The sequence below is a fragment of the Mastigoproctus giganteus genome, chromosome 6, assembly GCF_048544385.1.
Source record: "Mastigoproctus giganteus isolate SK-2022 chromosome 6, ASM4854438v1, whole genome shotgun sequence".
In the NCBI taxonomy this organism is placed as follows: Eukaryota; Metazoa; Arthropoda; class Arachnida; order Uropygi; family Thelyphonidae; genus Mastigoproctus; species Mastigoproctus giganteus.
This window is the reverse complement of record NC_143580.1, coordinates 20,032,154-20,047,983: the sequence shown is the minus strand read 5'-3', so window position 1 is coordinate 20,047,983 and position 15,830 is coordinate 20,032,154. Positions and strand designations below refer to the sequence as shown.

The following is a 15,830-nucleotide window of genomic DNA, read 5'->3' as shown; positions in this document are numbered from 1 at the left end:
TAAGGGCTTGCTTACTTCCTTTGCTGCCTCCTTTAATATAACTAGATAGATCCCATCCACCCCAGGTGCCTTTCTTATATTTAACTTCAACAATTACTCCTCAACTTTGTTCTCAGTTATTACAAAATCATTAAGCACCCTGACATTTCTTACAAAGGGTGCGGCAAAGTTTGACTGAGAACCTCAGAGTATGCTTTTTTATTCATAGTTGTTCCTAGAGGCACAAAATGCATAATAGGAATGCCTTTTACGTCAAAAAACACAAGACCATTTCTTTGTCAGCTGAACAAGAAGCTCAAAATTTCTTAGGTCTTGGTGAATCAGAATGCTTCTACTTACTCGACTATTGTTTTGTCTCTGGATCATAGTGAAAAATCCAAGATTCGTTAACAATCCAAGTCGCTATTCAATTTAAGAAGGCCGGAACTTTTGACCTTGTGTTTCGAAACAATCAAGCATTTCTTTGCAGTCTACTCTTTGCTGTTTTTGTTCTGGAGTCAAATTGGGTGGAATCCAGTGGGCACAAGATTCACGACATTTTCAGACAACTTCCACAATACTGTCAGCACTACTGCATGAAATGGCTATTCTAACAGCTAATTCACAAAGTGTAATTCGTCTGTCTTCATCTAAGGTTTCCTGGGCTTTGGTGATTTGCTCGGGAGTTGTTGAGATTTGTTTGTTTGTTATTTATTTATTTATTTTTTTTTTAGGAGCATTAGCAACTAAGGCCATATTGCTCCAGGGATATGCGATGGTCATTTCCTGACCTTTCCACATCCTCCGTATTTTGTGGTCATGGGCTCGAACCCTGATCTGATCAAGAAGCGTGTGCTGCACACTGCTGCTCCTGCCCACCTGGCTACGGAGGCACCCTCCCTCTGACACAGCAATGAATTGCATATCGCTGTTCAATCTATATGTCCGACACGATACATGCATAAAAATGGTCGTCAGCAACACACGGCTAAAAAAAAAAAAAAAAACCTCTTCATGCAACACCAGCTTGACAAGTACTAGCATGTGCACATGGAGTCCACTCAGTAATGATTAGGGAGAGCGCCTCTAGTGGCAGTTAAGGGAAGTTCAAGAGGCAAACAAAAATCTTGCACCAGTCTGTGAATTAAACGATCACCCTTCGTAGTACCGTTACTGGCAAAATGATGCAAGAAAGCAAGCTTATACAGCATTAGCCAGAAAAAAAAAAAAAAAAAAAGAATACCCACTTCATTTGACCATCCATCTAATATGTCCAATACTCTAAAATTCATAATTCTCACTTGCAGAATACTGAGGAAGTTTATACCAACAATCAGCTACTCTGTGATTGAAGAAAAACTTCCACACCTTTACCTGCAAATATCTTTTTAAATTTGTCTCAGTGTGCGTGTGTGCATGCATGCATATATGTGCATGCGCACTGCCTGAGGAGTAAAGATGCTTCAGCATTCAGTTTACTTAATCCTTTTAAACAACAATTTATGGAACTCAAATCTTTCTTGGTAAGAATGTTTTTCTGTCCCTAGCTAATCTTATTACTTTTCACTCTCTCTCTCTCTCTCTCATAAGAAGGTAAGGTTTCCAAACTTGTATGCAGTATTTTTGACATTGTGACATAACCATTGCTTTTATACATTTGTTATTTATACAATAGGAGAATTATTTCTTTAGCTCTGTTGACAACATTGTTTACAGAGCTGTCCTAGCAACCTGCTACACTACTGTTGTTTGTTATTTGGTTTTTTAGGAGCATTAGCAACTAAGGCCATATTGCTCTGGGATATGCGGTGGTCATTCCCTGACCTTTCCACATCCTCCGTATTTGGTGGTGACGGGCTCGAACCCCTGCTACACTGCTTAGAGAACTTCATGTCAGACTAAAATTTCTCCCATGTCCTATTCATAATTAACAACCTTGAGTTTTCATACCTAAATGAACAGTTGATTTTATAAAGTATCACTTTTAACAACATAAATCGTATCATTGCAATACTGTACATGCAATTTTTGGGTTTAGTGAAATTCTTGATTAATGACATAAAAATGTAGTACTTTCATAGGATATTTGATTGATTTTCATTTGATGTTATATATTTTAAGCTAAATTATTTCTTGTCAATAATTTCCTTGAAAGCGTCATTAATAAAGTTTTCATTTGTAGATGCTGTTACTGAGAGACAATCTCTTCATCTCTTCAGATTTCTTGGGATCTAACCAGTTCTCTCTAAATACAGTATTTCTAAATGGGAATTCTTTACTAGCCAGGGCCATGTACTATATGCAATGCAGTACCAATCTCCAAAAAAAAAAAAAAGAAAAAAAGTACCAACACATTTCTTAAGTGGTTACAATATAGATATAAAAGAAAGCCCCACCCCCAGCAAGGTAAAATTGCATGGTCCTGTTACTGGCCATAAGAACAGGAAATTTTCTTATGGAAACAAAACTTAATATTCTGTTACTAAAAATATCAACCTGTTCCATATACATCTAAAGGCTTTTGGAAACATGAAAATGTCTTCATTGGATCTTTCCTACAACAATTATCTTAGTTCTGCTGTTCAACTTCGAAAGTCAGCATCTATTTTAAATTTTTAAAAGCTGAAATTTCTTAATATAAATAACAGTTACAAAAAAACTGTTTGTAAATGAGCTATTTATTAATTACAACAAACTCACCCCACTCAGGTGTCAGAAATTTTAAAACATCTGCATCTATACTTCTTGCATCTCTCACAATAAAATATAAACATTAAGAAACAATGTATTTTTAAAAACAGATGTTTTGCTTTTCCTTGACTTAAGTCGCAACAAATTAACCTCTCTAAAGATTTCTTCAGAATTTGTTGATTCTGACTTATCTAAATATCTCATACAACAAAATTGAAACCTATTTTGTAAAACCATGTTAGTCTTACAAAATAGGTTTCCTCTACCTACAAGAGTAGGCTATGTTGATAAAAATCACTCCTCTTCAAGAGCCTTGCATAATCCATCAAGTCTCAAGTTAATTCACATGATACATTATGTAAAAGGAATTCAGTTGGTGCTCCAACTTTGACTGTTCTTAGTTGTGTGAAATAAAACAGCATCTGAATAACAAGTATTTTAGTGATATATTCCATTCTATTTAACACTATATTTTCTCATAATTCTTGCCAAAAGTTATTGAAATTAGAAACAATAATTCGAATGTGTCATCTACAAAATATCCAGAGAATGATATTTATAAATATTTTCTGTAGAACTGTTTTTTTTTTTTTGTGCCAAAAGCAACTAAAACTAAGAACGTAACAGTATAGTGTTTGTAAATGGAATGTATTCTATGCTCAGTTTGCATGTTTTTCTGGATGAAAAACCACAGTTTCCCAGTAGGACAAAACACAATCTCTGCCTTTCCGTATGTACAGAATTATTTTAAACAAGGTCTATTCCATTTGGTACAGAAGAACAGCAACTGTAATGACTATGACATTCGTGGGAGCTTCTGTAAGCAAGTAATATGTGGATGAGCATCATAATCTCCATTGTACATGAAGACAGTACAATGACAGTCATAATGTAATCAGATTGCAGGAACCAAAAACTTCCACTGTAGAACAAGAGCCATGCTCCTGTGATACTACACTTCGAAAATGTTTCAGCCATTTCTCCAAAAAGGCTTATAAGGAATCAGACATTTAATCCAGACCTTACTCATTTGAAAAATGAATAGAGATTTCTGTTAGAGTATGGCCTTTCTGCAGATCATATCTGAAAATACTGATTATTGCCTTTTGCATCCAAGCGACGTATGCTTCATCTGTCCGAAAGGTGTTATATAACCAATCAACACTGTTCTCTATTTTCCTGAACATATAAATGTGCAATAATCTAGCCATTTCTGGTAGTCACTAGTGTATAACTTAATGCAATATTCCCAATTTTTATAGACTGAAACAAAGAGGATATAAAGTGCCTTTCTCTCTTTGTAGAAATCTTGAAGGTAAAACCTGGATCTTTCCAAACAAGTAAAAAGTGACAATCCAATAGTCATTTAGGCCCAACAGTGGATTTTGATACTAATTTAGAAGTGCAAGAGGAGTTTGTATAAACATCACTTTGTATATTATGGATCAACTCCATAAGTTATAACAGCCTTTAATATGTTTCTAATTTTAATATATAAATTAATTACACAGATTTTAGTCCTTACTAAAAATAATACAGTATTATATAGATGGAATAACCAAACTGCCAATTTTAGAATAACTGTAGCTAAAATTAACAAAGTTGAATGTACAAATTTCAAGTCATTACAAAATGTATCAAAAATAACTGCATTTAATAATTAAGAACAACTAAAGAGAATTTTTTCTACAAAAAAAACATTAAAAAAAAAGTATGAAATATGACACAACTAAACAAAACAAAGAGGAAAACATGAAATAAATTTGCATTAGAGAATGAAAATTAAGCTTACATGGTCAGTCATAGTGACATCAACACGGGAACAAGTCTTATTACTGCATTCTGAAGCAATAATCATTTCTTCTATAAAGTTATTATAAAGATTTCTGCAATTAGAGAGAGAAAGACCTGACGATGAATAACTTAACATAAAATGTCATAACAGTTATGTATTTCAAAAGGAAAAAGTAAAATACAAGGCAATGTCACTCATAATTAAGTTGCACTTTATTTTTAAAATTTTACATTAATAGGGACATGTTATATTCATTTCATTATAAAATCTATATAATTTTGCTTATGTCCCTCTGTCCAGAACACACTTTGAACCTGAATAACTCAGACTAAACAAGCAATAGATTTTGCAATAGATTTTAATTAGCAGTAAAACTGAAGGGAAGGGGGATCCAAAAAATTTTCCGACATATTTTCAAACCTGTGAATTGATTTAGCTTCCAGTGAAACTAACTTGTCATTTACTTTGAAGAAAAGACATTTTCTTAGCTTTTGTCATCACAATCAAAATCTCAGGGTCAGACTCAACAAAGTTGCCATTTCTGCTCATGAACAACTTTTACATAGCAGTTTCGAGGTCCAGATAATTATTGTGCAATAATTGTAAATTTTTAAAATGACAATATAGCTATACATGTAAAAAATTTATCAAACTGCATTTTTACCCAAGTCTGACACTTTAGCTAGTAGTAAAGGGAGCTGAGGAAAAAGTTTTTGTAATTACTTTGATATTAAAACATTTTTTTGAAACAGTTTTGGTGAAATATTTGCCACAGGTATTCTAGTTCCATTAACAATAAAAAATATTTCAATGTTTAGCAATTAGGTTTTATATTTGGATTAAATCCTCTGATTTTATTTCCTTGGTGAGTTTTCTATGACAGCAATTTCATTTTATTTTATTTAAATGAGGACAACCAATCCAACGAGCATACTATATTTCTGGATATGTAGGAGTTATCATAATATAAAATATCTATATATATTAAAATTGCATGATGTTTAATTAAACAATGGTATTAGAGATCATAAATAGGAAGATTTTATGATGGAAATTATTATACTAATATGTTTGCAAATATATATATAATAATCTTTACTTTAACCTGGCAGTGGTAGTGCAAAGATGGTCCCCATTTTCTTTTTAATTTTTGGAAAATGTTTTGGATTTTTTTTTTAAATTTTGCTTAGAAATTCCAATGTTTCATCTTTTCTTATTGGATTGAATAGTTGCAAAAATGGTGGTGGGCATCTTAATAATCTACAATTTCTGTATGAAATTGCATATTGTTAAGATGTTGATGAAACTGCAGATTGTCACCTGCAATTTCTGTATGGAAATCATAAGAAAATTGCTTCAGAAAATATTGCAGCAAAAGTGACTATATTTAGGAAAATTTGCAGATTTTTATATTCATTGATTAAAGTTTAAAGTGGAAAATATTATTTTTGAGGGGCATCTGCCAGGTACCCCAGCACCACCTGTAACTCACTTTTACAATAGATCTATCTAAATTTCTATCAGAAAGGTTAAAAATAAAAGGGAAATGAAAAAAATACTATTTATACTATACATTAAAAAATATTTATCTTGAAATGCATTTCAGTCAAGTGTGTCTACTTTTAAAACTCATGAAACTGGGCATAAAAATAGAAAAAAAAAAGTGCAGAAAGAAAAAGAATCTTAAAAATATCAGTGCCGAGGAGAGAACCACTCTTTTTGTAAATTTAGTCAATTTAAGGTTATGCACATGAAGAAAGTAACACTTTACGCAATTGGGATGGCCATGGGAACAGAGGAGCATGCTTCTAATTGACTGCTGGAAGTCTCACTTCATCCAAACAGCAGAGATTCAAAAATTTGATAAGGGGGTGGATATTCTATTTATACTTCATTATGCTAAGTGTCTCCATTACTCCTAATTCATATCTGCTATTAATTTTAATTAAAATTTCTGCATTATCTAATTTTGGCTCTTGGTTTGTTTGTTGTTATTTGGTTTTTAGGAGCATTAGCAACTAAGGCCATATTGCTCCGTTTGGCTCTTGGAAAACTTCTACTAATGCTCTGACAACTCTGTCTGTCCTGATGCATTATAGAGAGTAAACCTGTGAAAATATGTTTGCATATCAGAAATTGAAATTGTATCAATTATCAGATAGGGTGTTCTGAAAGCAACCCAATCTGAAAATTGATATAATAAACCACATTATTTAAATCCTTTATTTCATAGGCAGGTTTTCAGGGATTTTGAAACAAGGAGCCAATTTTTGAATACCAAAAGAAGACAAGTTTTTTGTTCCTATTCCTGAAAATATCTCTGATTTTATTTGGGAGTGAACTGTGGTATGGAAAAGGTACCAATTTGTTGTAATTCTGAAAGTAATTATTCATGTGAAGTGAGGAAAGTGAATTAGCAACATATTATTATAACTTCAGCTACTGATGGGGGTAAGCACTGGCATGTAAAGCTGAACTTAAATATTGTAATCCTTCTGAAGAACAATATTTTTTAACAATAAGCACTTGTATACACAAAACCAATTTTTCACTTCCAAAGGACAATGTGAACTGTAGTGCAGGAACTGATGGGATGTGTAGGTTTTCTACAGATTCAGGTGCCAAAATGACATACCTTGTTTTGTAAGTGAAGTTTAAAAAATTTATACCATTATTCATTTCTACTTGTGGAGTATACTTCAGCATACAATGGAATGAATTGAACATAGGCAGCTTCCTATGGTGGTTCTATTATGAGTATATCATTGGCAAACATGGTAAATAATTTATCTGCAATCTGTAGTGTGGAGCTAATACGTTATTTTCAACTGTGATTAAATAGACATCTGAGAAAAACACTGGCATGCTTAAGCATATCACAGGGAGTTCAAAAATCTGCTTGAAAGTTATGGAGTCCTGTGTACAAGGGAAGGGGGGGGTTAAAAACATTTGTATTCACCCAGAAGTAGTTGTGATAGAAGGTGGTGCAAAGTACTTCATGTGGGTAGCAATAAAAAAAGGGAAATGTACCAACTGTGTGGTACTACACTCAGGGAAGTGGAAAGTGAAAAATACCCGGGGGTAATTGTGCAGTCAAATATGAAGTTTGCTGAGCAGTGCAGAAGGGCTGCCAGGGCAGGTCATGGAGTCTCGTCAATGATATATAGGAATTCTGCTAGCAGGATCAGGGAGGTGATTATCCTGTTATAAAAGGCAATGGTCAGACCACACCTAGAGTACTGTGTACAGGTCTGGAGGCCTCATTGTAGAGTTGCTAGAACGAGTACAAAGAAGGACAACAAGATTGGTGAGGGGAACAAAGGGGGTGCTCTTATCAAGAAAGGCTTAAGTTCTGCAAATTGCAGCACCTGGAGAGTAGGCACCTGCGAGGTGATCTGATTGAGGTGTATAAGGCCTTGAGTGGGTTGAGCAAGCTGAATGCTGATGGGATTCTTACTCTTGCTCAGATTAAGAACCTGAGGGGGCACAGTTCCAAATTGAGGAAAGACAGTTGTAGAATAGATGTGTGGAAATTTGCCTTTAGCCAGTGGGTAGTTGATTGGTGGAACAGACTCCTATCTTTTGTTGTGGAAGTTAATAGCCTAAATAAATTTAAGGCTGAGCTGGACAGGCATTTGGAACGAATGGAGGAGCAAAATGGGGGGAGGGTTGCTGATGCTACATAAGCTTGCTTCCTTGCATTGTATGCCTCTACTAATGCCTCTCTGGAACAGAACATGATCTAGCCAAGGAGGATATCTTTGTGTGTGTGTGTGTGTGTGTGTGTGTGTGTGTGTGTGTGTGTGTGTGTGTGTGTGTGTGTGTGTGTGTGCCACGTGCAGAGAGTGTCTAGAAATTAGGCATCAACTCAGCGTTCTACTGGGCGTCTATGAGAGCTTGAGGTGTAGGGTAGATGCCCTTGAAGAAATTAATATGGGGGGGTCCCCCGTCAAGCTCTCAGCTGCCCAACTCAACGCCAGAGCTCACTCCTGGGCAACACAGCGGCAATCTCCAAGGCAGAATGCGCTGATCCCAAAGGAAATAGTTATTGTTGGTGACTCTATTGTCAGTGAGATGGGGAATATATTGTGTAAAAAGGATAGATGGAATAGGACCAGGGTATGTCTGCCAGTGGCAAAAGTTGATGACGTTGTAAAGCATATATCATCTTTTAAGGGCACAAAAAGTGATATTGTTGTACATATACGCACCAACGACATTAAGAGTAGGAGATCTGCAGATTTACTTAACAAGTAACTTTACTTAATACTTTAAGTCAATGTTGCAAAAAAGTCGTGAGTCAGGGTTAAATTCTGCAATTCCGCCCAGACACGATAGGAGGGAATACATGATGAGAGCCTTGTCGATCAATTCGGCCCTGGAGGGAATGTGCAAGACTCAAGGTGTAGAATTTTTTTCAGCGTAGTCTGTGCTTGTTAATAGGAGAGTATGCTTCTACAGGGATGGGATAAACTTAAATAGAAAGGGTGCAAGAATATTTGCTGATGCTATCGAGGCAGTGTTAGGTGGGTCGGAAAACTGTTAGCTTGGGGGGATTCACAGACTAAAAGGTTAAAAGTAGCCGCAGGCAGAGGTGAAGGTAATTCTTGCACAACTTCTATTAGAATAAGTAGCGACCTGGAGTGAGGGGTGCTGGGGGTTTCAGGGACTGACGGCAGTCATCGTGAAACAGGTGGGTATATGGGATGTGTTAGGGTAACTAATAATAAGGATAGGTACATGTATACTTGCATGTATACCAATGCTAGAAGTACAGTAAATAAATTTGATGAATTTGAAGTGTTGGTCAAGACATCAAAGGCGGATATTGTTGGGATAGCAGAAATGTGGTGTTACACAGATATAAGGAATGCAGAACTGGAATTTGGGGAGTACAATGTGTAGAGAAAGGATAGACAGAATAGGAAGGGAGGAGGTGTTATGCAGTTAATTAAGAAAGACAAAATCAAAAGAAGTGCATCCAGTTGATATAGATGAACAGTGCACTGTTCAGTCACTTTGGTGTGACATAAGCGCTGCGAAAGCAAAAATAAGAGTTGAGTGTGTTATAGGCCTAATGACTCGAATCAGTACAATGAACAATTGTACAGAGAAATAGAGTAGGCTAGTAAATCAGAATGTCTTATAATGGGGGATTTTAACTTCCCAGATATTGACTGGAACTTGTGAGTTGGTCACACACACACTAGGAAGACTTTTGTGGATTTATTGGATCATTGTTTTCTGCAGCAGCATGTTCGAGAGGCAACCAGAGAGGGTAATACTTTGATCTGGTTATCAGCAGTGATCATTCGTGTATTAAAAATTTGCAGATAAAGGAACCACTAGGTGGCAGTGATCACAGTGTACTGATGTGGGATTTACTTAAAGATAAAATTACCATCAGGGGTAAAGGAAAGGGTTTTTGCTTCCGTAAAGGTGAGTACAGTGGTCTCAGCCAGTTTTTAAATTCTGTACAGTGGGATCAACTGACGATGTTACCAACAGTAAATGCTAAGTGGAAGGTGCATTCAAGGAATTAATCATGGATGATACTAAAAGTTTCATACCTATTAAGAAATATTGTTCAAGGTTTAGGTCTAAATGGTTATCAAATGAACTAATGAGACTCATGACAGAGAAGAAAAATGCATGGGATGCATATAAATTATCAAGCGACTCAGAAGCCTATGGCAGATATAAGCTAGTCTGTAATCAAGTCATAAAGGAGGTTAGGCAGGCAAAGGCAGATTACAAGAAATCTTTGGCAAAAGATGCTAAGAAAAACAGCAAGGATTTCTTCACTTATATAAACACAAAAAGGAAGGGGATGGATCTGATTGGTCCACTTGATATCGATGGTTCGACTGTTGATGATCCTGCTCAGATAGCAAACAAACTGAATGAGTGTTTTGCATCTACATTCACACATGAGGAGTTATTAAGGTTTAAAAATGGCAGATGGTTATCAAATTGTAGCAGAGTGCTAAATGATTTTGTAATAACTGAGAGGAATGTGGAGGAGAAATTGTTGAAGTTAAACATAAGCAAGGCACCTGGGGTGGATGGGATCTATCCTGTTATATTAAAGGAGGCGTCAAAGCAACTAAGCAAACCCTTAGCCATAATTATGAGAGCATCCTTGGACTCAGTTGAGGTCCCCACGGACTGGAGATGTGTAAATGTATCCCGAATTCACAAAGGGGGATTGAAGGGTGACATGAGTAATTACAGACCAGTTAGTTTAACTTCTGTGCCGGGTAAAATAATGGAGTCGCTGGTTAAAGATGCATTGCAGCATCATCTAGACAAGACTGCAGCAATAATTCAGACACAGCATGGGTTTGTCAAGGGAAAGTCTTGTCTGACAAATTTGATAGGATATTATAATGTGGTTACAAAGGAACTGGATGCAAAAAATAATTTTGATATCATATATTTGGATTTCAGAAAAGCTTTTGACACTGTTGCGCATGGAAGACTATTGTACAAATTGGAGCAGAATGGTATTAAGGGTAAGTTGCTACAATGGATAAAAGGATGGTTGAGTGGGAGAAGACAGAGGGTGGTAATTAATGGGTGCTGCTCTTCGTGGACTAATGTTATCAGTGGAGTCCCACAGGGTTCGGTGTTGGGTCCTCTGTTGTTTAGTATATTTATCAATGATATTGTTGAAGGTATATCAGGCTTAGTGTCGAAGTTTGCAGATGATACAAAGGTTGGCAGGGTTGTTAATGACAGTAATGGCAGTGTGCTACTGCAACAGGATCTAGATAATTTGGGCAGATGGGCTAAGAAGTGGCAACTGAAGTTTAACCTTGACAAATGCAAAGTACTAGCATATGGGTAGAAGTAACCCCAGAGAAACATACCAACTGCGTACTACACTTAAGGTGGTAGAAAATGAAAAAGACCCAGAAGCAATTGTGCAGTCAGGTATGAAGTTTTCTGAGCAATGCAGACAGGCTGCCAGGGCAGGTCATAGGGTTTTGTCAATGATATATAGGAATTTTGCTAGCAGGAAAAAGGAGGTGATTGTCCTTCTGTATAAGGCAATGGTCAGGCCACGCCTTGAGTACTGCGTACAGGTCTGTGGGCCTCATTTTAGGAAGGATGTAGATATGCTTGAGCGTGTACAGAGAAGGGCAATAAGATTGGTGAGGGGAATGAAGGGATCTTCTTACCAAGCGAGGCTTAAGTTCTTCAAATTGCAGTGGCTGAAGACTAGGCACCTGCGCGGTGATCTGATTGAGGTGTATAAGGGCTTGAATGGGTTGAGTACGCTGAATTCTGATGGGATCCTTCGACTTGTTCAGATTATGAACCTAAGGGGGCATAAATTCAAATTAAGAAAAGACAGATGTAGAATAGATGTGCGGAAATTTGCCTTTAGCCAGCAGGTGGGTAATTGCTGGAACAAACTTCCATCTGTTGTTGTGGAAGTTGATACGTTAAATAAATTTAAGGAGGAACTGGAGAGGCATTTGGAGGTAATGGTGTGATTTTTTTTTTTTTTTTTTTTTTTTGGCTGATGCTGCATAAGCTCATACAATTGCTTTCTTGCATCACATGCCACTACTACTACTACTACTATGTATTACACTTTTTTAACATAGTTACCAGACAAAATGATGCGTTTTTGCCACCTCTCAATACACTTTCACAGGCCAGTTTTGTAGAGGTCCTCTGACAGCAGAAATTACTTCATCATCAGCTGCAAAGTGTTTTCAACAAAGAAAGGACTTCGGGGTAGGAAAGAGGAAGAAATCTAAGATTTGGGGAAATAAGCGGGATGCTGCAATATCTCAAACCCACATTTGTGGGCAGCCCTCACTGCAGCATGCGTGAAGGTGTATGGGCATTATCTTGGAGCAGGCCCTCACTTTTTGACAGCTTTCCCCAACTTTTTCTAAAAGAAAGCAGCATTTAACTTTATTAGGAGGTTGGCATAACACTTTGCCATCATAGTACAGCTCTTTTGAAGGTAACTTGTTAGAATTACGCTATGCTGATCTCATAAAACTGACAGCAAGTGGTTGCACTTTGTGGGGGGGGGATGATTTTGCAAGCTTCATTGTTTTGACATTTGTTTACTTTCAGAATCATAGTGATGGATCCAAGATTCATCCATGGTGAACAGCTGAGAAAAAAAAAACACCTCCCTTGTTTTCATGGCACATCGACCACACCTCATGTGCACACTGTGCCCTTTCCTTCTGGTAAGGGGTCAGAAGTCTTAGAACCCATCTAGCAGATACTTTACTCATATGAAATGTTGATGAATGATGTTCTCCACAGACCCTACATTAATTTGGAGCTCTGCAGCCAATTCTTTGACACTAATATGGTAATCTTACAGGATTAATGCCTCAATTTTTGCAACACTCTTCTGTTACAGCATTTGTTGGGCATCCTGGGATTTCTTCATCATGCATTGAGGTTCTCTGACATTAGAAATGTTTATACCAATGTGTAAAAGCACTGTAACTGGGCAGTCTTCTCTGTAAACAGCAATAATTTCTCCCTGGATTGTTTTGGGCATTTTCCCTTGCAGAAAGAGAAACCAAGTCACTAATCTGTATTCTACTTTAATCATTGTGACATCGTTCAGTGCTGCAAATAAAAAAATGAACTGTCAAATTGAAACCAAAATTCATGTGGTTGTTATAGAGATTTCAAGGTATCAAACAAATAAAATTATCTTCCTATCACAACTACTTTTGGGTGAATACAAATCTTTTTTGAACCCTTCTTGTAAAACAGTTAACCAAAAGTAAAAAAAAAAAAAAAGAGTTAAGTTTAACAACATCACTCAGTGTCAGTTTGGTCTGTTTCTTTAAAATGGGGTATAACTTCAACAATTCTAACATTTTTCTAAAGGTGAAGTTAATGTCTACATTAATCCACAAAGAGACTACTTCATAACAGGCCAAAACATCTTCAGAATTCAAACAAATCTGTTTTATTTTTCAGAAGAATTCCTCCATATTATTAACCCTAAAAGTTGATTAAGTAAAAGCTAAAGACCTGTAGGAAAACTGGTCATAAACAGTAACCTGGCTAATATACTTTTACAATTACAAACAGGGATGACATAAAAATACTATGCATACTTGTTGTAAGACTGATAAACTAATCTTTCCTTGTTTTTTTAATGCATAAGCTAACTATCCACTTTATTTTTCATCATTATTATACTCATCTATTCTATAAATATCTGCATCTTGTACAATCTGATCTAATTTGTTACCTTTATTGGCATTGTATAAAATAATTTCACTATTCTTGCAGAGTGACTAGACAGTCTGTAACTGGGTCTGATTTATTAGATTTTCATTTTATTTCTGCACTAAAAACTCTATTTAATTGCTGGAAAATATCTAGGTGATTATTTAATTTCAATCACATTTCAACTAGGGGTGTCTTTTATTGGGTAAATCTCTGCCTGATCTGCAGATCCAATTAAATCCCGTTCTGTTCCAATTAAACTTAAGGTGAATGCCATACAAGTAACACAGGCTCTTGCTATAATGAGGTATAAACAATTTCAGGATAAATAGTATTTTTAATGGTTCCCTAGTTTTTCATTTCCCTCTTATTTTTAATCTTTCTGTGTATGCAGATTGTAGAGGTGAGTTACTTAAAGTAAAAAAAGATAACTATATATGTAACCTTTTTATTATTAGTAATATTTTAATCTTTTTATTATTAGTAATATAAGTAACTGGAAGCCTTGAGCTATAACTTTACATGGTCACCATATTTAACTTAAATTAATTATTCAATTCACTTTCATTATTCCTATAGTAAATTTTTTTTTCTGATTATAAAAAATAAAAATTAATACTGAGTATATTCCCATGGGCTTAAATAATATCAGTAACTTTCTGAAAGATACTTTCTATAAGTTTTTGGTTAGACTGGAAATATACCACTTCTGCAAAACTGCTAGGGCAGGGAATCCTGTTTAAGCTCAGCTGTTGTTCCAAAATATCTGAAAGGTGTTCAATTGAAATTCAGATTTGGAAATGACAGATTCACCATAGTGTTCTCCTCAAACTACTGTTTCTAAATTTGCTTTGTGTCATTAAATGAAATTTCATGCTAATACAACATGGCCTCCTCCAAAAAACTGCCACAGTAAAGGTAAGGCAAAAATTTTCAGAATGTCACAACAGACAGCTGCATTCATGATTTCATCGATAGCAACCAGTGGAACAATAACCAAATGCACAAAAGCAGCCTTCATGTTACCACCACTAAACTTCATTGTTGGTGCAATACAACTGGATGAAACTACTGTTTGGAGGTATGTCATACCCAGATTCACCCATCTGATGCCTGGACTATTTGGCATGATTCATCACACTACATGGTCCAGGCATCAGATGGCTCCACTGTAATATTTAATGCTTCTTCTCTACACCAGGATGGGTAGTGATGTGAATTTCAGGGATATAGCTGCAGCTTATAAGCAGTTACACAACCATAATAGCTCATTTAACAAAGTGTTTTTTTTTTTTTTTTCTGATGTTTAGTGGTCCTGTCTTTACCCAGTTCTGTTAACTGTATTTAAAGTCAGCTCATTAAGGGTGCCTTTATAATGTCCTCTCACTATAAGTTGCAACTGTCAAATGTCTTTGCATCATTAATGTCAGTATAGGTAAATGGTAAATTAGGCTTGGGGTAAATGATCCAGTATTTTCTGACTTCCATTGGCAAACGATGTTTCCAACATTTGATTTTGGGTTTTCCACTCTTTCTTCTATCTGGAAATTGATATGCCTGCTATATAACACATTAGTTATAAAGAGATCTGAATCTTTTAATTGCCCCATTCTGTTCCAACTACTGACTTCACTGAGTGTACAGGCCTTTTATATATATCTTAATTTTAACCTGTACTACCACTTATTTGTCATGTGACCTCTGAAATTTATGATACAGCCATTTCTCAAAACAAAATTACACACGCAGAAACAAAATTCCAGTTATCTTTATAAATATATTCTGCTAATTAAAAATATATTTAACTAACTAAGAATATTTATTTAGCTAACTAAGGAAACTTCGTGTGGAAAATATGAATCATTCAACTTACAAAAATTTCATCCTGATGAATATCACTAAAAATTATTTTAAAATAACTATCATTTGTCCAATAATTCAGTTGTACATTTATACTGCAGAGAATTTTTGCTCTATTTTTTTAAGCATCAACTTTAAAATCAGTAATAAATAAATAAAATGATAAAATACTTACTACAAAAGTATATATATTTGTATCTGATTATCATTTTGAAAGCATATTTTATTTATAAGAAATTCAATATTGTATACATTTTCAATAAACCAAATTCAGAAA

General features: G+C 35.5%; 1 protein-coding gene across 1 annotated transcript in view; it reads right to left on the bottom strand.

Annotated features, from left to right (window-relative positions):
- Positions 1-15,830, bottom strand: part of LOC150084042 (TBC1 domain family member 13) — a 127,125-nt gene that overhangs the window by 59,125 nt on the left and 52,170 nt on the right. Inside the window, exon 5 of the mRNA XM_090375002.1 lies at positions 4,463-4,556. Within this exon, the coding sequence (XP_090231128.1) occupies positions 4,463-4,556 (94 nt within the window). The remainder of the gene's footprint in view (positions 1-4,462; positions 4,557-15,830) is intronic.